Source organism: Manacus vitellinus, unplaced genomic scaffold (genome assembly GCF_001715985.3).
Source record: "Manacus vitellinus isolate BGI_N305 unplaced genomic scaffold, ASM171598v3 scaffold_41_pilon, whole genome shotgun sequence".
In the NCBI taxonomy this organism is placed as follows: Eukaryota; Metazoa; Chordata; class Aves; order Passeriformes; family Pipridae; genus Manacus; species Manacus vitellinus.
This window is the reverse complement of record NW_021940545.1, coordinates 1,018,027-1,044,308: the sequence shown is the minus strand read 5'-3', so window position 1 is coordinate 1,044,308 and position 26,282 is coordinate 1,018,027. Positions and strand designations below refer to the sequence as shown.

Here is a 26,282-nt window from a genome sequence, read left to right as displayed (position 1 = left end):
TTGGGCACTGACCAGGCTGCCCAGGGCAGTGGGCACAGCCCCAAGGCTGCCAGAGCTCCAGGACTGTTTGGACAATGCTCTGATGGCCAGGGTGGGGTTGTTGGGGTGTCTGTGCAGGGCCAGGAGTTGGACTGGATAGTCCTTCCAGCTCAACATGTTCTGGGATTCTCTGATTCAGATCTATTCCTTGCACACAAACATCTGGAGCTTCAATTGGTCCCTTCATTCCATGAAGACAACCTGGGCTTTGCCTCCTGCATTTTCATTTGAACAATGATATTGCAGATTTGATGAAGCTTCTGCACCCCCCCAAAGGCAAAGAGGGCAGCCCTGATAAAAGGCTTAAATGCATCTCCTTTGTGCCAGAGGAGCCCTCAGGAATGTGAGGAGTTGGAAAGAGTCCTCGGGTGGGTGGGAACAGCCAGGCAGGTGAGCTGTGAGCTGGGAGCTGTGAACTGGGAGCTGGGAACTGGGAGCTGGGAGCTGGGAGCTGCCTCTGCAGGGACTGCTCATGTCACAACGTGAGCTGGGCTCACAACAAACACCCTGTGTGACACAGTGCACGTGGCAGAGCCCTTTGGGTCTGGACACCACATGGCCAGAGAGGCTTTGAGAAGTCAGGGTATGAAAGGGAAGCAAGAAACGGGACAGTGTGGGGCCAATCCACTGCTGTGGGACAGGAAGGGGAACGTTGGGTGACATGGCAGTGCTGGGCCCAGCTCTTGTGGCACTTGGGCTTCATCTGGAAAGTCTGAATTTCATTCTAATTACATAAGAATGTCAGTATTTGTCTAATAAATGTGAGTTTCTAAGGATTGCAGGGAAGAGTGGGAAATTAGATCCTAACAAAGATAAAAAATCCTGCTGTAAATACAATTCCATGTTTAATTAAGACTATATTCAACTAAAGCAGCAGGCTGTAAAACAAAGCCCTTCCTTGCTTGCTGTGTGCATCCTACTGATGATCATCATCATCTTTAATTAATAAAAAGTGAAAAACAACAACAGGATGGCTTTAGGGGTCTAATTTTAGGCTGTGATGATGAACTGTCAAGGAAGGGTCAGGTAGAATCTGAGACACCAGCAGAGTCAAGGATGCACAGTGACTGTGCCAAGGACATCCAAGGAGGTTTATAGCCTGGAGCAGGGCTGGGCAAACCAGAAAGAGCCGGGGGGTGGCTTGTGCCCCTTCAGTTTGTTTGATGGAGAAAGGAACCCTCCTGCAGTGCCCTGTGCCAGCTTCAGCCCTGCCTCACCCCAGGGAGGGGTGGGAGTGATCTGCCAGGTAGGGGATGCAGAGGGAGCAGTGTGAGAGCCCAGCATTTGAAAATTAAACCTGGCAAACCCCCAGGAAAAGCCTTCCCGGGAGATGAGCTCGGAGATGTCGTTTTGCCCCCCTCTCCCAGCCCACTCCGTTTCTATTATTCCCTCTATCACACGGACGATAAAAGGAAGGGGGGGCTGAATCATGTTTATTAATTCCCAACGACAATAGGACACCTGGACCAGCACCTGTCAGAATGCGATGCAAATTAGCGCAGGGAAGCTGGTCGCGATCAGCGCAGCCATAATGAAGCGCTAATAGAAGCACTAATGATTTGCAGGGCGAGCTCTGCCGGGGCATTGGCTCAATTGCAGTAATTAATGCGGCCTTCCCGGGCTGCAGCGCTGCTCCCATTCACAGCCGCTTCCTGAGGCTTTTCTCGTGCTGTTTGTTTTTTAAACACACAAACTCGGGGCTTATTATATTTGCAAACAATGGCATCGTGGAGATGCTCTGATTTGCTGCAGAGATAGAGAGGGATGGTGTTTGGAAGCTTAAATTAAAGCAGGATTTCCTTCTGTTTTCTCAAAGGAAAGGTTACCATTTGCTAATAACTGTCACAGGCTGTAAATGGCCTCAGTGTCATATGATGGATTCTTCTGATTGCTTTTAATCAAGGTTTTCAGATACCGTGGGGTGTAAACAGAGAAATGAGCTGAACGTTCATGGGCTGAACAAACCTCAGGAGATGTGACTAAGATAAGAAATAACTGTTCTGACGATGAAGTAACAGCAGATCCTTTGCTTCTTGAGTTACACTCTTTATCATTATTATTTTAATGTTCTCTGGCTGAGATAGACTGCTCTGAGAGATGGAAATGTGCTCGAACAGGTTGTGTGAGTGGGTGGAGGGCTCTTTACCCCACAAAGATACTCAGTTGTTAGACTATCTATGTCCTCTCTCATATTTGGGGTTTTTCTTCATCTTCAAGGAAATTTAGACAATGGAAATGAATTAGAAAAAGTCTCTACGTGTTCAGATCAGAGAGAGATGGCAGAGTTGAGGCTGGGGATATGGAGATGATCTGTCCATGAAAATCATTCCTTTCTGTTGAATGCCTCCCTGGGAAAAATGGGTTAATGGGAAGGTATTTCAATACCCCACCTGAAAATAAAGGACATGGAAATGATTCCCAAAAAGAATCTCGGGGAAGGACATTCCTGTCTTGAAGAGTGAGCCCTGGGTTCTGAAAAAAGGCTTTTGGAGTCATCAATTTCTTTGCTAACATGACCCAAAATATGAGAAGAACGTTTGTCCAGTTGCAGCAGGGAGTGCACTTTGCAGAAATTCAGGACCTCTGGTGTGTGAGGGTTTGGTTTTTTCTCATGACATCTCAGCGTGGATTTGCAAATCTGGTGAAACAGCTTTGGGCCAAACGTGTGGGGGTGGCTGGTGGGAAGTCCTGGCACAGCAAAGCCTCAGAGGGGCAGAGAAAGGCAGAGGGGGCCGGGGGAGCTGGGCAGGGAGCACACGGGGTGAAGCTGCACAGCTCCAGCTGACACAAGCTGTGTCCTCTCCCACGAAAAGCTCCATCATAATCTGTGCCGAACATCACTTCAGGATAAACACAATAATGCTATAAATACCGCTGGCCATTTCCTGTTGTTCTTACTGCAGCTTGCACGGGGTTTGTGTCTGGGTGAGGGTGTGACTCCCATGCACACAGTAACACATACATCGCCCTCCTCCTCTGCTGCTCCCGCCGCTCGGGGCTTCACTTAAAAGGTCTTTTTCTGTCTAAAACTCACTTAACCCGCGGTTTGTTCCACTGAGCTTCACATTCATCAGTAATGACTCCAGTAATGTTCTTTATGTAAAGAATTCAGAGCAGCAAAACGGCCAAGTCTGGTGCTGGTGAGTCAATGGGGTGACCCGACAATTTACATACACCTAATTACACTGAAATTAAATACACTTCAATTAATTACACTTAATTGCTTAATTACACTTTAATATACTCTTCACACCCCTGGAAGTGTTCAAGGCCAGGTTGGAGCAACCTGCTCTAGTGGAAGGTGTGGAAGGGGGTGGAACTGGATGAGTCTTAAGGTCCCTTTCAACCCAAACCATTCCATGAATTTAAGAAATAATAAATCACATTCATACACATTTCTCATCCCAGGCTATTTCAATGTACACAATTCTTAATTTTGACTGCCATACTGAAAAAAAATTAAACACCTTAAAACACAAATTGAGAGAATTGAAAATATAAACTTCTCCCAGCACGTTTTATACTTGATATTTACTGAATTGTGCATTTTACTGAAGCGGAATTTTTATTTTAGTGAAAACAGAAGCAAAAGTCACACTTCCATCTGTTTGTTAATCACACAAATACCACAAGAAGAAAGGAAACAAATTGCAGCTGGAAGCCCCTGGATCTGAATGTATGAATTAAATCTTTAGAGAAGTAGGCTGAAAGTTCCTGTAACTATATAATTTTTAACTCAGCAATTTCATTCAAGGAGCTCATTTTTTAAAATAGTATTGGCAACGTGCTTTTTACTAAACAGAAAGAACTGAAAACTTGGATTATAAATACTTGCTAAATGGCTTAGACTTTCCATCCAAATTAAGCCAAAAACTTAGGGTCATATATTAAAAATAACTTGGGCACGTCCAAAGAAGATGTTGTGCTGCTTAAATCTTAAAAAGTTCCCTCCTAAAGTGAAAAACAAACTCAGGTTTACATTATTCAGACCTGCTAAACTTGCATTTGTCTCCTTTTAAGTACGTGGTTGGTTCAAATCAGACAGCCAACCCCATCTTTATTAAACTAAAACCATTATAAATTGTTTCTTCGGGTTATGCGAGAAAATGGTTAAAGAGGATTTTGATTTGAGAGGGACGGACTGAAGAGAAACTGCCCCGTCTGTGGCAGGAACCAGGACCCAACTAATCCCTTTGCTGCTGCCCATGAGAAAAAGAACAGCAGATTTTTAAAAAAGATCATTGTCAAACAGCTTGAGAATGTGGCAAATGAGGCAGAGTGGGTGTGTGCAATGGATACGTTTCATGGGAGAGGCGAGGAAGGAAATGGGAATTGCAGGCAAGGCTGGGGAGAAAGGGCTGATGAATGAAACAGAGACAGAATGCTCTGTCCCTGCTCTGCCTATTGAGACTTTACCTCCCTGCAATTTTATAAGCACTGGTATAAGGCAGAGAGTGGGATTTTCAAAGCTTTAATGAGGGATAAGATGTGTTTTGTTTGCCTGATTCATATTTTTGCCTTTGAAGACGTCCCTAAAGAAAACACCTTGTTGACACATCCCGCTCTGGCTCAGCGTCAGGAGAACCCAAAGAACTGGGCTCTCAGCCTGACTGTGCTGCAATTGTGCTGTTTGATCCCCAGGGAGTGACATCTCTGTGCCTCATGTTAAAGGAAAGTCTTTTACAGATGAGAAAACGGTGTGAAATCCCCCCCTAAATGACCTTTAGTTGTGAGATAAAGCCAGGCAATATTTGGACATGTTTAACAACACCCACTAACATTTTTCTTTGATGACACTGAAAAAATTGCTCCCCTGGTTATCCCTGAGGTCCCTTGGCATTCCTAAATATGCTGTGTCTGCTGTGAGATGGAGAAGGAGCAGGGGAGAGTAAAGCATCTATAATTACATCAGTATAAGACATGGAAAATGTATCTGTCCATGATCTCCACTGTCTCTGCTCCACCACACCTACATTTATCTGTATAATTAGAATATTAGCACAAATAATCTTCTGCTCTACCAGATCTTGCTGGAAGATGACTCCTGTTTCCAGGCAGCCCAACCTGTTCCTCCCCACTGCCCCATCCCTGGCAGTGTCCAAGGCCAGGTTGGACAGGGTTTGGAGCAACCTGGGCTGGTGGAAGGTGTCCCTGCCCCTGGCAGGGGATGGGATAAGATGGACTTTATGGGCCTTCCAACCCAAACCATTCTGGGATTCTGTGATATAATAAGTCACATTTGTATACCCTCCTCATTCCAGGTTATTTCTGGGATTCCATGTCTCTGGGATTCCATGGCTCTGTGTTTTTATGGCTCTGTGAGTCCATGGCTCTGTGACTTCATGGCTCTTGGATTCCATGGCTCTTGGATTCCATGGTTCTGTGATTTCATGGCTCCAGGATTGATTCTATGGCTCTGTGAGTCCATGGCTCTGTGATTCCATGGCTCTGTGATTCCATGGCTCTGGGATTCCATGGTTCTGGGATTCCATGGCTCTGGGATTTCATGGTTCTGTGATTCCATGGCTCTGGGATTCCATGTCTCTGGGATTCCATGTCTCTGGCATTCCATGGCTCTGGCATTCCATGGCTCTTGGATTCCATGGTTCTGTGATTTCATGGCTCCAGGATTGATTCTATGGCTCTGTGGTTCCATGTTTCTGGGATTCCATGGCTCTGGGATTTCATGGTTCTGTGATTCCATGGCTCTGGCATTCCATGGCTCTGGGATTCCATGGTTCTGTGATTCCATGGCTCTTGGATTCCATGGCTCTGTGATTTCATGGCTCCAGGATTGATTTTATGGCTCTGTGGTTCAATGGCTCTGGGATTCCATGGCTCTGGTATTCCACGGCTCTGTGATTCCATGGCTCTGGCATTCCATGGTTCTGTAATTCCATGGCTCTGGCATTCCATGGCTCTGTGACTCTCACACCCGCAGGCAGCACTTTGGCAGCATTAATGTTCATTTTTGGGGGTGCCCATGTCAGTGCATTTGCCCATCTTAACTTCTCATTCCCAACCAAAAGGGGAGAGTTTGGGGGAAGAGTTGAACATTTACAGCTCTGAGGCACAAGAGGGGCTCTGATGTCTCCCCAGATCTCTCACAGTGCTGCTGTAATGTCACCATCTCCCCTTCAGAGCTTTCTTCTGAGAACTGCACTTTCTCTGTGTGTGTAAAACTACATCGAGCTCCTTCCTGTGTTCTCTGGATCAATCATCCCCAGCTCTCACACAGTGCTTTGCATCCACTGATTTCTAGTGGAATGTATCCCTGCCCATTGTAGGGGGGTGGAATGAGCTGATCTTTAAGGTCCCCTCTAACCCAAAGCATTCTGGGATTCTCTGATTCTAGTTTTGAGGTGCTTTCCCCAAAATGTCCTTTTCACCACTTACCCTGTTTTGTAGCATCTCCACGAGGTTTGTCAGCAGGTCTCCAAGAAGGTCCCAGATCCCCTCAAAGCTCTATTTGTGTGAGGAATAGATTCCCTTTCTCACTGTCCATCCTCTGAACATCATCCAAAGCAAGGTTTCAAACCTCTTTGTTGTCCCATTGAAGACAAACTCATCCCCATCCCCACAAACTCCCAGAAGAGCCAGGGCAGGGCCGAGGGGGCACTGCTGAATTCCTGAGTGCTGGAAAACCCTCCCTCTGGAGAGGATGGTGCTGAGGAAGTGACTGTTAGACCTAACATGAGGAACATGTGCTGCTTGCCTTGGGTGTTCAAGTGGGACCTTCCCAAAACTCTGATTTCTTGGGAGCACCACTGTGCTCCTGAGAGCTGAGGAAGATCAGACCCCCCCAGGATGTGGCTCAGGGCACTCTGTGTCAGGGTTCCCCAACAGGAAAAGCACTTTTCTTTTGTCCTGATGTCTCTCTGAGATCTCCACTCCCTTCCAGGAGAGGAATGTGGTGTAGTTTTAGTCACCACGATATCAAAATGCCAAATGTTAATGACATTGAGGTACCTGCATAGGCAAATGGCATCTGCCAGAGTCAAAAACTGAACAGATCTTCTTAAATTATTTCTAAGCATTTAATGACCTCTTTAGGTGTTTGTATAAGTTGTTAAAAATAGAATTAAAACTCTACAGACTTGAATACTGCAATTTTACCAGGACACATCCTCTGGGCATTTGGGTTGGAGTCATTCATGCATTCACATTAAAGACACAAATACAGAGTTACAGGGGAGGTTGGATCATCCATCACCCCAAAGGCAAAGGCAAAGTTTCCACTGGCTTTGCTGGCACAGTGGAAAGCCAAAAAAGGCTTCATTTGACCCTGTCTCCAAACACCGTGACAGAATTCACTGTGTGTCAGGGACCTGCACAAGGAGATTCGTGTTAGATAAGGTCTGACTTTTTCCAATCAGTGGCTTTTCATCAGAAAAATGCAAATTTATCAAAGCCTTCCAATTCACTGGAAAGGCAGGGTTTTGACAGTCTGATCAAAGCCCTGCTTGGTGCTTTCTCAAGTTTCTCAGGTTTTCTTTTGAAACTACTCTTTAGCTGGAAACAAAATCCAATTGCAATATTTTAAGAAAACTGGAAAGGTTAAAACTGCAACAAAACATTGAGAATATCTGAAACAAAATGTTTCAGTTAACTCAAGGTGGACTTCTCTGGATAATTGTTTTGACCTTCTGTCCAACATCAGGATTGGAAAATTTCTTTCAGCCCCCACAATTTTCTTAGGATATGACGAGGACGTGTCACCACGTTCTAGGTTTGGCCATCTCTTACCCTGTGGCCTTGACAGCCAGTTTTACCCCTCACTTTACACTTCTGCTTGAGTTGAACAAATAATTTTGCTGCCTAGATGGTAAATGAGGCCACATTCCCCAAATATCAGTCTAGTACTGAAACCACAGGACCATCTTGTCTCTGCTTCCTGTACATTTCCTGCTTGCTTGAAAGCTGAGGAAATGAGGTACCTTGAGGTGTGAACATGAGCAGTGTATTTGTTTGTGCTGTGAAAGCACTAAGAGACAGAGACACAGACCATGGCTAAATGTGCCAAGAACTGGGCTCAGGAAAGAGGAAAAAACTCGCCTAACAGCTCATTCCCCGTGGCTTTTCCAAGTAACATGTTAAACAATCCATCTGGACAAACTTCAGGTACTGCCTGAAATTCTTAGTCAGGGAAAAACATACGGTTGGTGTTGGTTTGGGACTGAGCCAAGGTGTGCCTCGAAGTATTTTCTTTCTTTTTAAGCTCTCAGTGTCGCTAAAATCAGAAATGGGGCTTTGAAGGGTGCTTGGTTGTGTGGTGGGTTATTTTTTCTGCAGTGCTGCCGTTTTTTTAACAAAAGCAGAACCAGAGGCTTTGACCCAGCTCAAGAGCCAGTGGTGAGATGCCAACCCACTGACTAACACAGCTCAGGCCACAGGGGTGACACCCAAATTCCCTGGGCAGGGATAAGTCCTCTTCAGTGGCTTAAAGAAATCCCAGCCAAGTTGATATCTATTTTTTTTAATCCTCCAAGAGCTTTAGCAGCAGTGAGGGTCTCACTGAGCCCCAAAGCCGTGGGTGCCTCTCTGCAAGGCGGCTGCTCGGGCAGCCCAGGCAGAATTTGGAGGTTTATTAGCCAGGGGAAGCTGATTGATTTATTAGAGCAGAAACCTCTGGCTTGCTCCACCACAGGTTATTCTCCAAATGCAAAACTCTCCTTCATTTCACACACACAAAATAGCCCAAGTGCTGTGTTATGAATGGGCCCCTTTGTTACCCTGTGGATCGCCAGGACAGACTGTTTAGTTCATGTCTGTACATTAGCACGGGAGGACGGGGTCTGGGAGACAGATGTGGCCTTTAATTGCATGGAAATGTTCGAGGATCGTTAAGCCAGTTCTGACAGGGGTTTTCCTCTGGCTCAGGGAGCACGGCCTTGTTTTGGGAAGGCTCGAGGAGCAGCCCTACAAGCAGGACCTTGTCCTACTCCCTCACCCCAACACCAAACAAAAGCAGAGAGGCTCAGTGAGAAGCCCCCCTTTCCTGCCAGAGCTGCAGAACTGCATCTCAGAGAGAACTCTCTTGAAATCCATCTGATAAAGGGCTTTTCACCACAGCTCAGGGGACTTGCCCTGTTTGAGATAAGAACAGCCCTATCAGCTCTGCTGGGAACATGGAGATGTGCTGAGGGGCCTCCTTCTTATTTATGGTAGTCCCCACGGGCTGAGGGTAAGAAACTCCTCAGCAAGAGGAAAACATGCTGCAGTCACCTCAGAAACCATCCCAAAGCTTCAGATGGAAAGGCAAATCCTCTGCTCCACAGGAGAGAGAGCCTGGGGGGCTGGGGTTTAATCCTAATTTAGCTACACTCTACAGAATGATTTTGAGCAAAGTGTTTGGTTGCTTTGTGTTGGTTCCCATGCTGTAAAATTAATGGAACAACCTCATGTGTGCCTCCGTGGCACCCCTGAGATAGTGGCATTGTCTTTGCTATCATTGTAAAGTTTGACAGCTCTGTATTTCAGTTATCAAACCAGAGCTAATGATTTTCACTTAAAAATCCAGAATAAACCAGAAAAACCCATCCCATTAATTGCTAAAGGTGGGGATCTGCTGAGAGCTGGGTGAATCACACAGAGGTCTGAGCAAAGGTCCTGGAGAAACCTGACAGAATCAGCCCCAAACTGGCCCTTGGATACACCTTTCTAGCATCACCTCCAGCCCAGGAGAAGGTTTGGGATGCAGAGCTGAGTGACCTGCCCAAAGCCACAGCACTGAGTCAGGCTCAGGGCTTGGATCTGCCCACTGGCAGCCCTGGCTCCCAGCCCCATCCCTCCCAAACCCCCCGGAGCCTCTGCTTCCCCCCTGCCATGGGCTCACAGCTCGGGCCTGGGCTCATCCAGGGACCCTCCATCACCAGGGCCAAGGGCAGAACCTGCCATTGGATCTCACAGGTGTGGAAAATCATCCCTGGGCCAGGCTCAGACTGCTCTATGATTCCATCACTTCTCAAGGGATCAGTAGCAAGAGACCTCATTTATCTGAGCCAGGCTCAAAGCCTTTCTCAGCCCCAGGCTGATAAGGCCAACAGACTGTTCATGGGCACTGATAGGAGATTTTGGTGAGGGGTTTTTTGCTCAGCCTCAGAGGAGGAGAAGTTTGAGGAAAGTAAGTTTTGCTTTGTCTGGGAGTTCTAGCTCTGGGATAACACTGGTCACTTCTATGACCTCTTGCTCCAAGGACATTGGATGACTTCACAAAACCTGAGCTCTCTGGGGAGCAGGCATCATACAGAGGGGGACACTGAGGAGTGGGAACATCAATACAACTGCAAAAGAGCCCTTTTTTTTAATTACTCTCACTTTTGATGTTGAGTGAGCCAGGAGGCAGCATTGTCTGCCTGATTCTTGGAGATGCAGCACCAGAGCTGCTGTTGGAGGTGTTTATTTAGTGTGCATGTTTGTCCTCAGCAGCAGCTTCACTGCAGCAGAGGCAGCAGAGGCTCTTTTCCTGCTGCAGTTCCCTGAAATGTGAGTGTTGGTAGGGTGGTCTTTTCTCTGTGATGTTTGGTATCAGTGGGAAGAATAGCACCTTGTCAACTCCTTTTTGCAGTGCAGTGTTAACTTTGGGTTCCAGCCCAGGTGCCAGGGTGTGTCCAAGAGGTAGGAGGGATGGCTATCCCTGAATCCTTCCAGGACTTTCCTCTTGCACCAAAATGAAAACATCAGCGTTTCTTTGTAAAAAAATGAAAAGCCCCTGGGAACTGGTGTAAACTGGGTTTTCCTCTTCAAATATCTCGATGGAGATTGACAAAGAAAATATCTCAGTGCAATCCTGCTGGGCTGTTTTCCTTGGAATGCCATGAGCAGCTTGTTCACAAAATCTCTGCTTTTCCTATAGGCGTAGGCAGGAACAATCCTGGCCCTGGAGCCGCAGGGGCTGGGCTCAGAGCACAAGGAAAACAGGGATCTGTGCCATCCCAGCAGGGTGGCAGCCTCAGTTCCGCTGCCAAGAGCAGGAGACCAGTTGGGAAGGGGATGAGGAGCCAGCAGAGGCTGGATGTGCTGCTGGAGGCATCACTGTGGGCACCCAGCCTGGCAGAGGTGGCACTGTGTGAGCAGGGCAAGGAAATGGGAAACATGGGCCCAGCAGCAAAGTGCTCCTCTCATGAGGTTTAACCCCATATTTGAGAGGGATTCAAGGGACTGTGGCTCCCAGCTCCTGTTAAATGTGAGTGTAATTTGTGGGGCTTCAGGCTCTTTTGAAAATTTCAACCTCAGGACTTGTCCATCCTAGTAAAAGCCATTTTTCTGGCTCAAAGGCAGATATCAGGTTCCCAGGGCTGTATCAGGACCATGCATGTGCTTCTTGGTGAAGAAATAGGCTCCTGTGAGTCCTGACCCACCTTCCCCTTTCCCTTATCTCTGTGGGATGCACACTTGACACCAAGCCAAAATCATCAGCTCTGGGCTCAAACCCTGAGTCTGTGCTCTGAGTATCGTGAGCACCAACACCCTGAACACAGATTTAACCAAAACTCAGCTCAGTGCCAAATTCAGAACACAGATTGGAGCCCTAAGGCTGGAAATCCCAAGGAACCACATCTGTTTTAGGATTCAGCTGCAAGACTGTGCTGGACTTGTGTTTGCCCCTCTGACCCAGCACCCAGACCTTGCTCTGTGCACTGCAGATGCCAGGCCTGGGTTGTGCTCTCGATTTCCTTCTGGCTGAGCCTTCCCATGGCTGAGCTCTCCCCAGGTGAGGGTGCTGAGCTCTGCCCTGGTGAGGGTGCTGAGCACTGCCCTGGTGAGGGTGCTGAGCACTGCCCTGGGCTCTCAGAGTAGCACACACTGGGCTCACTCCTGGAGACACTGCTGTTTTTCCTTAGTCTGGGCTCAGTCATCTTGGGCTGAACGTGCCTGTTTTGTTCTCTGCAGATGGAAACACAACAGCCCCTGATGAAGGTTTCCTGATGGGCTTCCTGCGATTGTGCAGGGAATGGTGTCAGGGAACAAAACAGGATACTCTGGCGGGGTTTGTGAATGTAACAATGGTATCAAAGTGGAATGAAAAATAATGAATGGGCACTGCTGGAGCTGTGAGTCAAACCTGAAATATTTATGTCTCCCCAAACTGCCACCTCCCTGATCTTGAATTCCTGGGAGAACACTCTTCTCACAGTTTCCAGTGCTCTGGCAGTAGGAACCCAAAATGAAAAGATAAGATTTTATGGTTTGCACCTATTCCCTCATGCTTTTCACACTCCACTTGCTGTCCTTTTCCTAGGCAGCTAAAGAGGAGGCACAGAGATGGACATGCCCTCTCTCTCAACCCCCCACTACTTTTGGTTTCTCCATTTATTGTTTTCCTTTCTAGGGTGAATCATTTATATTTAAAAACTTCAATTTATCTTTGCATATGGAAAACAAAACCAGCACTATCCTCTGATAGTCTCAGTTTCTGATATGAGTAAAAATAGCACCCAAAAGCTCTGCTTTGAGAGAAAAGGTGGCACTGTTGCAACAGGCAGATGCAGCTCAAAGTGAGCTCAAGCTTCCTGACACAAAGTGCTTGGTCAGTCTGCAAACCCCTGCTGAAATATTTGCCCCTGGAAAGCAGCCCCTGGCACCACATCAGGAGCTGGGCAGTGGGTGCTGCAGGACAAAGCTGAGCTCAGCACAGGATTTCAGAGCAGCAGACACTGCATTTATGCTCCGGGCTAGTCTGGGGTTGTCAGGAAGCCAGACTCTGAAACCATCCTGCAGTTTGCCTTGCTGTGTCTTCAGCAGCAAAGCCCATAAAAACACTGCAATAATATTTACTGAAGTGGGAATGTTCGCAGTTGGATCCATGTGTCTGTGTTTACAAGCACATCTGCTCCGCACAAGTCAATTATTTTACAAGAGCGAGGGAAAAAAAATAAAATTAAGGGGATAGTGAGCTAAACCCAGGTGGATTTGACTGCAATCACCCACACAACATCAAGGCTTAGTGAGAAGAAAAATAGAACTTTGGAGGAGAAAAGCTGTGGGCAGAGACGAGTGGAGATAACAGCACAGCAAAGTGGCTGAGGGGAGTGTTAATACGTGGCAAAGGCTGATTGATTTTCTGGGAACATGACATGGCTTGGAAAAGATCTTGAGAGATCACACAGTCCTCAGCCTTAGCAGGGTTAGGCTGTTCATTGGTGGAGGTGAATCCTTTCGTAGTGAAATTAGCTGCTAAAACAAGAACCCTGGCTCAAGCTACAGCCATGGCAGAGCTTCCAGCACCTGGGACAGGCTTCCTGCTCTACCTCCAGGGCTCAGCCCTCATCCTAAATCATCTCACGTGTCCTGGTTGGCAGAACTGGGCAGGAATCCTCCCAAACCTTCTGGGAACAGAAGCCAGGAGCTGTGGTTTGTCCTGATGGGCAGACACCTCACCCCAGGTCCCTGTGTTGGTACCGGCAGGGGGGGAAGCACTGGAGAAGTCAGGAGTGCTCAGGGAAATCCCTATCCCAGCCTAGGGAAGGGCTGAGTCAGCTGGAGCCTGGCAGGGATGTTCCAGGCTCCAGAGTAGAGCTGCTGTGCTCTAGAAAGGAAGAGCTGCTGCACAGCTCCAGGATTTGGGGATGTGTCTGATGGAGATGGGATGATGTCTGATGGAGATGGGATGATGTGTGTGATGGAGATGGGATGATGTGTGTGATGGAGATAGGATGATGTGTGTGATGGAGATAGGATGATGTGTGTGATGGAGATGGGATGATGTCTGATGGAGATGGGATGATGTGTCTGATGGAGATGGGATGATGTCTGATGGAGATGGGATGATGTGTGTGATGGAGATGGGATGATGTGTCTGATGGAGATGGGATGATGTGTGTGATGGAGATGGGATGATGTGTGTGATGGAGATGGGATGCTCTATCAGACTCCCCCAGTCTCTCCAGCCCCACATTTCCCCATACTCCTTTCCAGAGGTCAAGAGGCCACAGCAATAACTTGGGCAGGTTCTTGTTTAATTCCACCTCCTCTCCTGGTCCTGTGCTGAGACTCATCAGAGGCTTCTCCAGGGGATTTCCCAGAGCTCCAGGGCTGCTCTGAGCCCCCTTATCATCAGCCTTAATGCAGCAACTTGTTGGGAAGGAATACTGTCACCTGGTTATTCCCACTTGGTTGGAAACAAACCAAAATAGGCTCTGAAACCGTTCATGTGAAGTCTAGACTGAGAAAAAAAGTCATTAGTGCAGATCCTATAAACGTGTGCCTGAAGTCAAGTGCTTTCCTGCAAAGTGAGGTACAGAGGAATGATTTAATTTTTTATCTTTTTGAGTCAGGTTTTGGGGATCCTGAGATCAAAATAATTGAGCATTGATTGTAGCAGCCTTCTTTTACCTGTTTGATATGAAATTTCGTGGGAACAGTGAACATAACAATAACAATAAAAAAGAAATACATAGAATGCCCTATGAGAAATTTTGCGAAATTATTTTGCCCCAATTTTTAGCTGCCTAATTTCAGTGGGTTTTACTACTTTTCAGTATGGTTTTTCTATTTCTGCCATTCTTACTCCTGCTTTGTTTCCACCCAGCACGAGTTACCAAGTTGTGGTTTCCCATTTATTCCTTATTTATGAAGGAGTGATGCTGTGCTCCAGGATGCCAAGTTGCCCTTGGATGTAGCACCCTGGGTGGAAAGGGAAGGCAAGGCAGCCTGAGCTGCAGGGAGAAGTTGGGTGGCAGTTTGTCTGTGTCACTGATGTGCTTTGGAGCTGTGAGTGAGTCTGCAGTGCAGACTGGAGCAAAATGCAGTGTGGGATGTCTAAAATAATGAAAGAAAGCCCTCCTTTATCCACACAGAAATCCTCAAATCTGCAGAGATTTGGACACAGTTTGCTGCCTTCTCAATCCTTAGTGCTGCTGCAGTAGGGAAGGGGGCTCTGGGCAGCCTGGGCTAGTGCGAGGTGTCCCTGGGCAAGTAGATAAAAGAGGGAAGAGCTCTTTGGCAGGGATGGCTCCGATCCCTCTGGATTCACAGGCTGTTAGGATGGATCTCCAGCTGCATCCAGGAAAACCTCCAAGCAGAACCTAAATTGGCTATGAAGGGCACAAAATGGATTGTGGTTGTTGGCAATAAAATGCCCAGGACTGTAATTTTCCAAGGGGAGTTCTGTGGAGTTCCTGCCCCAGTCACAGCCTATCCTGTAGGGAAAGGAAGGGGGAGCAGTGGCAGCAAACCTGGAGAGAAATGGGCTGGGAAAGCTGTAGAGGGGTTTCTTTTTGGTTTGGTCAGGTGCTCTGGGGAGAGTGGATGGATCAGAGTAGATCCCAAAGATCCCTGTTCGTGTCCCAGGAACAGCAGTGGCCAAGGCTCTGAGCCCACAGGGTGCACAGGTCAGGGCAGCAGAGGGCTGAGGGGAGGAAAAAGGCCTGGAGAGGGGAATGATTCCCAAAGGTTACCTGGAGAGTCAGGGCAGGGAGGAGATAACACTCTGCCTTCCTGCCTCCCAGTTCCGTGCCTGATCCATCCCAATGTGCTGCCCAAGACCAACACAGACCCTGCTCCTTTTTGAATTGTGTATTGGGCTCATTTTCTTGCCAGTCCGATGTTATCTCTGCTCTGTGAGCTGCTGGCAGCAGAAGTGCTGACTTGGAGCACTGCAGAGCCAAAGCCAGCTCTACTCACTGCTCCTCAGTGCAAAAATGGTTTCAGGCCGTGTGGGAGCTGCTCCTGCTCCTGGTTTGGGGCTTTGCATCGTAGCTCTGGGCCCTTCAGGAGCTGGGTCTGTGTTGGTAACACTCTCTTTGCAAAAATATTGTGGGAGTGATTTTCTCTCAGGATTAGGAGTGATGAAATTATATTATTGGGGGGGGGAGAGGAAAGAAGAAAGTCACCCTCTAGAGGTGGAAGTGATCTTTCCATGGCAGGATGGTTCAAGTACTCAGCATTTTTGTCTCTTCTAAGTCAGACTTTGTGGAGGAGGCTGAAGCTTTGATCTTTAGCAATGCCTTTTAAATGTGGTTATGGTCAGAAAAGTGAAGGTAACGAGCTCAGAGTTGATATTCAGTGAACACACATTGCAGGTACCTGGAAGGGGCTGTTGTTGAGGGCAGTAGGTGATACCTGGGGTGAAAGCACCAAACCAGGGCTCATGGTCACCTCCCCAGCCCTTGTTCTCCTGGCCTTTCTCCTTTCTCAAATGTCCCCCTCCTAAGAGAAGTCTTTTTTAAAGCGTTCAGGCCACCTCCCTTTCCTGGTGAGGAACCAGGATAACTTGCTGAGAGCACTGGTGGACTGCCAGCCCTCCCCAGTGTGAGACCAGAAGACCAAGCTGGCTGTTCCCTGCCCACAGGACCAAAACCAAACTGTACCTCACCCTATGTAGCACTTAAACCTGGGACCTGGGTCTGGATGGCTCATCTAAAGAAAGGAAAAACTGCAAATTCACCCTTTTACAACTCGAAACTGCTGCATAAATAACAGCCAAGGCCCAGATTGGTGTCTGAGGGCTGCAGGAGTGTGTCAGCCCCTCGCAGAGCTGGTTCAGCCCCTCGTTTGCACAGTTCAGTGCTGGGGCTGCCCTGGAGAGCCTGGGCTGGGCTTCCCGGGGAGCTGGACTTGCCTCGTTGTGTGAGCTGCCAGAGACAGGACTTGCCACATTTATGCCAGGAATGTGATTAAAAACTGGAAAAACTGAAGCTGGCCTATTCCCAGAGGCCATATAATGTAACATATATGCCAGAGGAACACACACAAGCCCCCTGTCTCAGGCTCAGTCTGGGCAGCCCAAGGGCACAGCGCGGGGGGCAGAGGTGTGGGGGGACCCTGGCGAGCTGGGCCTGTCTGGACAGGTTGTGTTGGCACCTAAACAGCTCAGTGTGTTTGCCCAGTCGCCTGTCACCAAACACCAAGCAGCTCTCAATTCCAGGGGAGAGACATTTGCCCTCTGGTATTGGATTTAACTGCTGGTCTCTGCCTCAGCCAAACACACCCTGAACAGACCAGCCCTTCAGGACTGCAGCTGGCCAGGCAGAGCCCCCTCACAGGGAGCACAAGGAAGGTTCTCCACGTTTCTCAGCTGTAGCCTGACACTTTGGCAGGGCCAGCCAAGCCCTGTCCTCTTCCAAGGGACTGAACTGAGTGCCGGGTCCCCGTCACTGCCGGGACGTTCCCGGGTGCTCCTCTGGCAGCAGAGGCACCTCCCCACCCTTGTGGGGTTTGTTCAGCTGTGGCTGCAGACACCACAGTGGAGCTGATGGCAGCAGGGTTGGCTCTGTGCCACCCGACTTCCCCTGCCTGTCCCCAGCCCCAGGTTTGCTGTTTGCAGGAGCTGAGCGGGTGCTGCTGTCGCTGCCTCCTCTGCTCGGGCACCTCAGCTCCCCCAGCCCTCGGGCTTCTTGGAGCTTTTGTGGCTGTCACCAAACCATTCCTGGCACAGGAGGTGCCCTGGTGGCATCCAGAGTGTTTGAATTTCTTTTCCTGTGGGCCACAGAGCTTTCAAGACAGCAAAAATGCAGCAGAAGGCAGAGCTGGGCTCCAGTGCCGCTGAGTTCCAGTGCTGCTGGGTTCCAGTGCCTCCTGCCTGTGAGGTCACCACTGGCCCAGTTAACACCAGGTGCATGCAGGCAGGTCTTAGCAGCCACTTTGTCTTTCAAGGAAGATCCTTATCTGAGGAAGTGGGTTCTCCACCAGCTATTCTGTGTATCACACAGAAGTGTGCTCTTGCCTGTGTGTGTAAAGTCAACTGGACTTGCATGTAACCCCAGTCACTGTGATCCAAGTCCAGGGCCATCCTTTGGAGTGTTGTTGGGTCTGGGTTTTTTTTGGGATAGCCATAAAGATCCCTACCTTCCAAATTTTTTCCATCTTCTTCAGAAGTAAAATGGCTTTAGGCAGAAAAAGCTGCCTAGAATTAAGTGGTCCTGACTCCACTTGAATTCAGAAGAACCCCCAAATATCTGCACAGGTCCTGCTGAAGCTACAGTGTTTGCTGTAAAAAATCTTGTGAGCAACCTCTCACACTGATTAGGTGGGATAACCATCATAGTTATTTTCCCAGATATTGTTTCCCTTAAAAAAATCCCAATTTTATGTATGTTTTTAGACTGGAAATCTCCGAACCCAAACCTTGGAAATTTTTCTTTGATGAATTTGCTGTGGTGCTCATGGTTTCCTTGTCTCTGCCCAGCAGAGGGTGGGTCTTGAGAGTCCTAAGTCAGTCCAGCAGCCCAGGAACGTGGGGTTCGCCTGGCACCTCAGGCCAGAACGTGGGCAACCCCACGTTTTTTGTGCTGAGAGGAAACGGAGGCCCACAGAAAATGTGTCATTTAGGAACCCAGGCTGACATCCTGAGTTCAGTGAATCAGCAAATCACTCCATCTGACCTCCAAAGGAAAGGCTTTGCTCTCCTTTAAGAGCTGAACCATCTCGTGTTCTTAGACCTTCCTACAGAGCTGAAGGTCACAGCCTGGGGACAGTCCCAGCCCTCTGAGGGATACAATTCACACCAACCCTTCCCAGCTTCCACTCCCTCCCTTACTCTAATTAAAGCTGAAAAAGGGAGGGGGTGTTTCTGAAAAGGTTGTGAATCCAGCAAGGAAAAGTTGCTGGAAAGGTTGAACAGTGTGAGCTCCTTCCAGGAGGCAGCATTGGCAGTGTGGGGTAACAACTCTCATTTCTGTTGTTTAATGGAGCCCCTGGGAGAGGCTGATCCCAAGATTTTTACAGTAAACACTGTAACTTCAGCAGGACTTGTGTAGATGTTTGAGGGTTCCTTCTTAGTCAGGCCCACTTAAATTCTAGGCCACTTCAGCTTATTTGGGTTTGTTGCGTGATCTGAGATCAGAGACAGAAAAGTGCTGATTTCTGGAGATGCACTGCCCTGACTCTCTAAGTGGGTTAACTTCAGGCTGAAGGGGATTCTCATGTTCACCCAATAGACTCCTAATTATTGCCATTTTTTGTGATAGTACCATGAGCCTGGTGATTCCTGATTTGCTCTTGGATTCTTGTGCAATGGGAGGGTTCCATGAGCTGCACTTTTCTAAGTTTTCAGAATTTCTGTTTCCCTCCCTGGTTATGGAAGAATTTACAAAACAAACCCCCAAAACAACGACTGGGGGGAGGTGGGGACAAAGCAGTAATTTCTTATTTTTAAAGGCTCACAATAGGGACTGTGTCCTGTGAATTTTGAGAATGAGGGGCTCAGCACACACAACTTTCAGTTGTCTGTCTGTCTGTCTGTCTGTGTGCTGAGAGTGACCCACTGCTGCCCACACATCACTGGTATATTTTGAATGCTCAGTGGATCACACAGTAGGTGAGTCTGTTGCTGCCTTTGTTTTGGAGGTTGCTCCGCTAATTCACATTAAAAGTGTGTGTGCTTTTAGTCTGGGAGGTTCCTCCTTCGGTTTCTGCCCTGCCAGTCATAAAGGCAGCTGTGTTATGTGTGGTTAACTGAGCTCCAGCAAGAACATGCAGACCTTGGCAGATGCACTTTGAATCACCAGGGCTGTGCCAAAGCCATCAGAGCCCAGCTTGCTTTGTGTAGGAAACCTGAGCACATCAACCCAAGGAAGTGCATGATCAAAACTTTTTGTCAACAGTTGGAGTTTTAGCAGGGGGGGAAAAAAAAGGATGACCATTTCCTGTTTTTAAGCATTTCTAGAAATGCATAGTTTGGTAAAGCACCAGTCCTACACTTCCCACAAAATAAACAAAAAGTGTAAAGTAATGCATTTTTTCCCGCACCACGAACACCCATAACTCTGACCCGCACTGGCTGCTCCTCCTTCAGCAGTAACCTCAAAACACACAGAAACCCCGTGAAAGGAGATGTCAGTGCAGAAATGCTGCCCACTGCACACCCCTGGGCTGAGCCGGGAGCAGCAAGAGCGTGACCTCAGCTGGAGCAGGGCGGGACGGAGCAGCCCCTTCCCCGTTTGCAGAAGTGAAGCCGGGTGCCGGTGCCACCCCGAGCGAGCACAGGCAGCAAAGCACGGCCAGGCCAGGCCAGCCCTGCTTTGCATAGGGGTTGGTGGCCCCCGGGGGCTCTGATTCAACCTGCGATCCTGGCAGATGGTGGTTGCAGACAGCGCGGGGCAGCTGCGGCCCTGCAGGTGCTCTCCAGCTCAAAGGAGAACTGCAGAGGAGTTGCTGGTTTAGTCACAGCTCTGAGGGCCTGTTTTGTCTCTCCCCAGGAGGCTCTGTCGGTGGTGAGCGACGACCAGTCCCTGTTCGACTCCTCGTACGGCGCTGCCCCCCAGCTCCCCAAGGCAGACATGACGGCCTCAGGGAACCCCGACTACGGCCAACCCCACAAAATCAACCCCCTGCCCCCGCAGCAGGAGTGGATCAACCAGCCCGTCAGGGTCAGTGTCAAAAGGGAGTATGACCACATGAACGGATCCAGGTAAGAGCCTTCCCGCACCTCCTGCTGCTTGTAAATCACAGAATGTCCTGGGTTGGAAGGGACCCACAGGGACCAACTTCTGAGTCCAAACTCCACATGAAAGCACAGCATGGACCGTCCATTCCTGCTCCTGTCCTGCCTATCAACAGTCCCCCTCTCTGGGTAGGACCACTGTAGGACCATATCCCTCTCCCCCTGCAGTTCCTTCATTGTGACTCATTTTTTAATGAGCAGAGCATCTCACTCCCGCAGTTCTTCAGGATGGATCCCATCAAACACTGGGATCCCAGTCCCCACAAACCCTGCCCAGAGCAGGGCAGGACACTGCCAGGGCAGAGCTCACGCTGCAGATGCTGCTGTAACCCACACATCCCATCACCTAGTTCAGCATCCCACGGATGTGCCATGGTCCAAGGGCTCACTAAGGTGGTCAGACCATAATAGTTGGGGTTTGTACCAGTGCTCCAGAGTGAAGCAGTGACAGCTGCACTCCTGGACTGTCAGGGCTGCACTGGAGGGCCCTTTTTACTGCATCTGAACTCTATTCCTGCTCCACCAGGGCAGAAGCAACCCTGTGAAACTGGAGAGCTGTTCGATGGAGAAGGGAAAAAGAGGAGACGAGGTCCTTTAGGGCAGAGTATGAGGTGTAACAACACAAAAGTCCTGTACCCACGTCTTCTGTGTGGATATCAGTGACCACTGGTGACACAGAGTCCAGGAGAGGTTGGAGCAGAGTTTTAACACCACGGGGTCACTGGTTGTGGTGTAACCTCTCCAGCTCACAGCCAAAAGAGTAACAGGCCATTCCCCAGTCATTTGTAGTTAGAGCTGGAAGAGGTGAATCATTTCCTTGTTCAATGACAAATTGAATGACTTGAAAACATTTAATTAGCACAGCTCAGGTTGCCTCTTTTAAAACCATTACTTCAAATCCAAAGCTTGGAAACAAATCCCACCTTCTTGCACATAATCTTTAGGTGTAAAAATTTCAATTTTTTTTAGTTTTAAATATATACAATATAGATAAACTTTTATTTTTTAGCATAGGGTTTTAGAGCTCATATTAATTTTAAATTTTATTTTAATTTCAAAGTCACGAACACCTCTAGAGTACAGTCTTAATAAACCCTCAAGGGTTTTTCTGCTCTAGGGTTACTTTAGCAGCACATTTTCCTGGTTTCTGAGAACAGAGTTGGAAACAGAAAGCAGCCTTGCACTTTCAGACTTCTGCAGTGAGATGATGGTGTTAAAGACATCAAACAGCAGCCTGTTTTTGTTTCCTCGTAAGAGTACAGTAGATGCTGATTTTGCTCTCAGATAAAGGTCTCTGCAGCAGTTGCTCTCTCAAGGTGATTATTTGTGGGCTGAACTCGACCTTGCCCTGGTTGTACCTCAGGATCATTTCTCAACTACATAAAATCTATGTGGATTTTTGCACTGGTGCTTCCAATCTCAGAACTGAGGCTGAAACGGGGGGAAACAAGTTATTTCCTCAAAGACACCATCCCTGGATAACACAGAGACAAGGATGGATCTTGAAAGCTCCAGCTGGGGTTTTTTGATGGTCATGGGTTCACCTTTGGCTCCCAGGGCTGGTTTTCATAGGAAGAGGAAGCCCTTTGTAGCATTGCCAGGCTGCCCACAGCAAGGCCAGGCTGGATGGGGCTCTGAGGAACCTGGGACAGTGCAAGATGTCACTGCCCATGGCAGGGGTGGGATGAGATGGGCTTGAAGGTCCCTTCCAACCCAAACCATTCTGGAATTCTCTGACTGCATCAGTTGCTCACACCCACAGTGTCAGATACACACTCACAGTGTTTCCTCCCATCACACTTGTCTGTCTCACTCAGGAAATTTTGGAAGGCCAAGGGAACAAGCAGTGCTGTCACATCCACAGGTATCATATATTTGTGCTCCTCAGCCCCTGGACAGATTCTGAGTGTGGGCACTTGTATCCCCAAATTGTCCATGCATTGCATTCCCTACCTGGGCTGTCCTTCCCTTGGGACCCTTCCATGCCAATGTCCTCATCTGCTCAGGAAAAAGGGAAATAATCTGCTTGGACAAAGGGATTCATTACCAGCTGGAAGAGCCCTGGGAGCCCCAGAGAAAGGCCCTCCAGGAGTGTGGTGGTTCTGGGCAAAAAGGAAATCCTTCCTTATGGGCTTGCTCGAGACTACAAGGTTCTTGGGCAGAAAATAAGTGTCCTCAGTGTCTCTAAAGGAGGAGTGAGAACCTCCCAAGCTGTCAGACAAAAAGAAAAGGCTGTTTTGCATGTCAGGACCAAGCACTGCAGTAGCTTCCAGCCTTACCTTTTGATAACTCGTAAGCACAAGAGCTCCAACCCACCCATGACACGAGAACACTCCCTCGGCTTCTCCAGCCTCTCCTCCTGTTCAGGGCTGAAAACGTAACATCCTTTCCTCTTGTGTGCATCACAGTCCATGGGGTTGGACTGGGCCACTCCTCTGGCAAAACCAACACATGTGGGAATGACAAACACCAATCCCAACACAAACTCACTCCAGCTGCAGGTGGACCCCAACCCCTGTCCCCCTCCCTCTGTCCCTGCCTCTCCTGCTCTCTCTTGTTTCTCAAGGACACTCTGCCACCGAGTTCCAGCTGCCTCTCACAGGAGCAGCCTTTGTTCTGCCTTTATTCTGCCTCTATTCTGCCTTTATTCTGCCTTTCACCTGTGCTGTGTGGAGAGGGGGGTGTGTGTACTCAGGGACAAAGCTGCAGGGGGCTGCCAGGGGAGGAGCTGGGGACTGCAGGGGACAGTGCCCAGCTTTGCTTCTCTCTCTCGGAGACCAGCAGCAGGCCTGGGGGTGTGATGAGCTGGGTTGGTCCTCAGCAGGGTGGGAGAAGGGGTCTTTGAGGAACCTCTCCAAACTTGTTTAGCAGAGACCTCCAAGTCCTCCAAGAAACCCCAACCACCTCTGTACCCCACAGCAGATTGTCCTGGTTTACTCCCAAATTGGAAAGAATCTCCCAGATAACTCCATTCCAGCTGTGTGCAGGGGATGCCCAGGCAGGGATCTGTGTTTTAGGAGAGAAGATGGGATTTCTGTGTAATTGCAAGATTTAGATAGAAATTTTGTGATCATTTCCAGGATTATCAGACCCAGATGCAGGTTATGGCTTCAAACTCTGCTCTTGCCTTCACAGACAGCAGCTTGCTCAGAGTAAAACCCAGGGCTACGTTTAATTATATTTAAAAAAAAACCCCAAAATAAACAAACAAAAAATCTTTCACATCTTAAATTTCAGTGAATGAAGGAGAAGGATTATTTAGGAAAATGTTGGGTGAAGTTTAACCCAATTTACAGTCCACATTTATAACAGATTTTTTTGCTATGTTTTACATAAATTCCAAATGCAAAGAGTGAACCAGGCTAGAGAAATTCCAGATCCTGACTGTATTTACTGAGTTACTACAGGTCTGCATTTGTAGCTAAATTCAGGGAGTGATTTTTAAAAAGATGTTACAAAATTTGTCTGATCTTCAAATGTGGAAGAATGTTCCAACATGCTGATGTGGGCAGGGATGTGGGCAATTCCAGGATTTTGTCCAGCTAAAATAATGAAGTCAGTGCTTTGAAAAGGGTTTGGAGACATTCTTTAGAGACATCCCAGAGAAGCTGTGTCTGCCCCATCCCTGGAAGTGTCCAAGGCCAGGTTGGAGGGGGCTTGGAGCAACCTGGGACAGTGGAAGGTGTCCCTGCCCATGGCAGGGGGTGGAATGGATGGACTTGAAGGTCTCTCCCAACCCAAACCACTCTGGGATCCTGTGATTTTATATTTCTCTTGCTTTAGAACGTTGAAATATGTTCTGAAGGTCCCCAAGTTCGGCGACCTCAGCGGGGTTTTGGGCCACAGTAATCGTGTCAAACAAACGCGGGACCATCCGCGGTGTCCGCAGGGCTCGCTCCCCTCGGAGCAGCGGGTGAGCCCTCTAGTGGGATCCGGGGCTGCTTCTGTGCCCGGCACGGCAGCCGAGCATCCCCTCGGGTTCGTACGGACCTGCCTGGGACAAACAACCGGAATTTTCCCCACTTTCTGCGGCTGACCCTTCTTTCTGCAGCCTCACAGTGACGGGCAGTGTGACTCCCCTCCCGAGGCCTTCCCGGGAGCAGGGGTAAAGTGCAGGTGGATGCAGGTTTGGAGGAGCTGACTCTGCTCCTGGCCTGTCAGAGGGAACCACGAGCAGAATCCCAGTATGTCTGTGCTTCCTGCCTTCACTGCACACCAAAAAATAAACTAAAATCTAATTTCAAGTGTAACTATGAAAGCTGAGATGACCAAATGGGGCTTTACACAAAAAAGTGGCAAATTCAAAAAGAAAAGAAGGTGGCAAGAATGGAGGCATGAAAGGATAGGAAGAGAGGGTTAGAAAGGAGGAAATATCCCCCTGATCACAGCTGAGTCAGCGTCAGAAATTCCTGAAATCCCTTATTTTGTTCCTTGGAATGGAAGCCAAAGGTGATTCCTAGACAGAGCCCTGGGACAGTAATTGTTTTGTTTCCAGGTGTCTGGAACCCAGGCTGAAGCTGTGCAGAGGGTTTATTAGTCAGTGCCAGGAGAGCTGCTTTCCCAAACACCACACTCTTGGCATCCCCAGAGACTGCCACTGGAGCTGCTGGAATGAGGAGCCTTTGGACAGACAGTGGGAATGGGTTCTGCTTCATATTCCTTGGCCTCTGTCACTGCCACAGGGATGTTGTGAAAGCAGCCTGTATCCATTCACCTGGGTAGATCCACGTTTTCTGCCCAGAGCCTGAGCAAATCCAACCTGCAGAGCCACCTGAAAGTCTGGAGTCTGTGAAAAACCAAGGATTAATCTGGAATCTGCAATCCCCTCCCACAAACATTTTCAAATAAGGAGGAAATCTTTATCTAAATTCAAGCCTGCCTGTGGGCAGTGCATGAGCTAAGGAAGGGGTGATATTCCATGGATACACCATTCCTGGTTCACAGCTCCTGCTCTCATCAGATACCATTGTTGTTCCCACACTGCATTCTCTGTGGCCACAGCTACACCCACCTTCTGCTGGGATCAATCCCACTGAGGCTGGGGCAGGACAGGAGCAGCCATCCTGGAGTGCAGAGAGGGTTCAGTCTGGCACTGCTGATTTCCCAGGAAAAGGCTCTCTTTGGATCTGGTAGGAAATGTCAGGATACACAGGACAAAAAATTAAGGATCTTCTCCCATTGCTGTCACTAAAGATTTCCTGGTATTTTCTTAAGGACAGATCAGTCTCCTGCCCAGGGAAGTTTGGGTAATGCTGTTCCCAGTTATGCCTGTCCCATGGACTGGGATCCAACCAGCCTGAAAAGTTCCTCAGAGGGAATGGAGGCAGCCCCACAGACACAATCCTGGCAGGTACACGGAGCACATTCTGTGTCCTGCAGGATTCATGGAGCAGCTTCTCCTCCCACAGTGGTTGGTGGGGGCACCTCAGTCCCTTCAACTTCAGATCTTTTCTGATTTTTTCAGGTTGTCTGGGTTTGGCTGCTGAGACTCACAGAGCAAGGAGGGGGTAGAGAGGGTCCAAACTGCCAAACCAAGAGTGTGTGATGTGAAAACATCATCCCCAAACCACGGAGGAGATGTGACAGCACCGGGGTCACTGCTGTCTCTGTGCTGGGGGGGTCATGTGAAGATGCTGAGCAGAGAGAGCAGAGACAGCCAAGGGCTCTGTGGTCTGTTCCTGAGGGTCATTTCATGCCAGCAGAAAGCAGGGATAAACTGTTTAGAAGATGTTATTATCCAAGAGTCTGGATATCAGAGAATCATAGAATCCCAGGATGGTTTGGGATAGAAGGGACCTTAAAGACCATCTTGTTCTACCCCCTGCCCTGGGCAGGGACACCTTCCACTAGCCCAGGGTGC

The 26,282-nt window shown here is 48.6% G+C and overlaps 1 protein-coding gene across 3 annotated transcripts in view; it reads left to right on the top strand.

Moving 5' to 3' along the window:
- Positions 1-26,282, top strand: part of FLI1 (Fli-1 proto-oncogene, ETS transcription factor) — a 106,953-nt gene that overhangs the window by 46,363 nt on the left and 34,308 nt on the right. For all 3 annotated transcript variants that reach the window (XM_029962103.1, XM_029962102.1, XM_029962101.1), the window contains exon 3: positions 20,178-20,389. In XM_029962103.1, the coding sequence (XP_029817963.1) occupies positions 20,178-20,389 (212 nt within the window). The remainder of the gene's footprint in view (positions 1-20,177; positions 20,390-26,282) is intronic.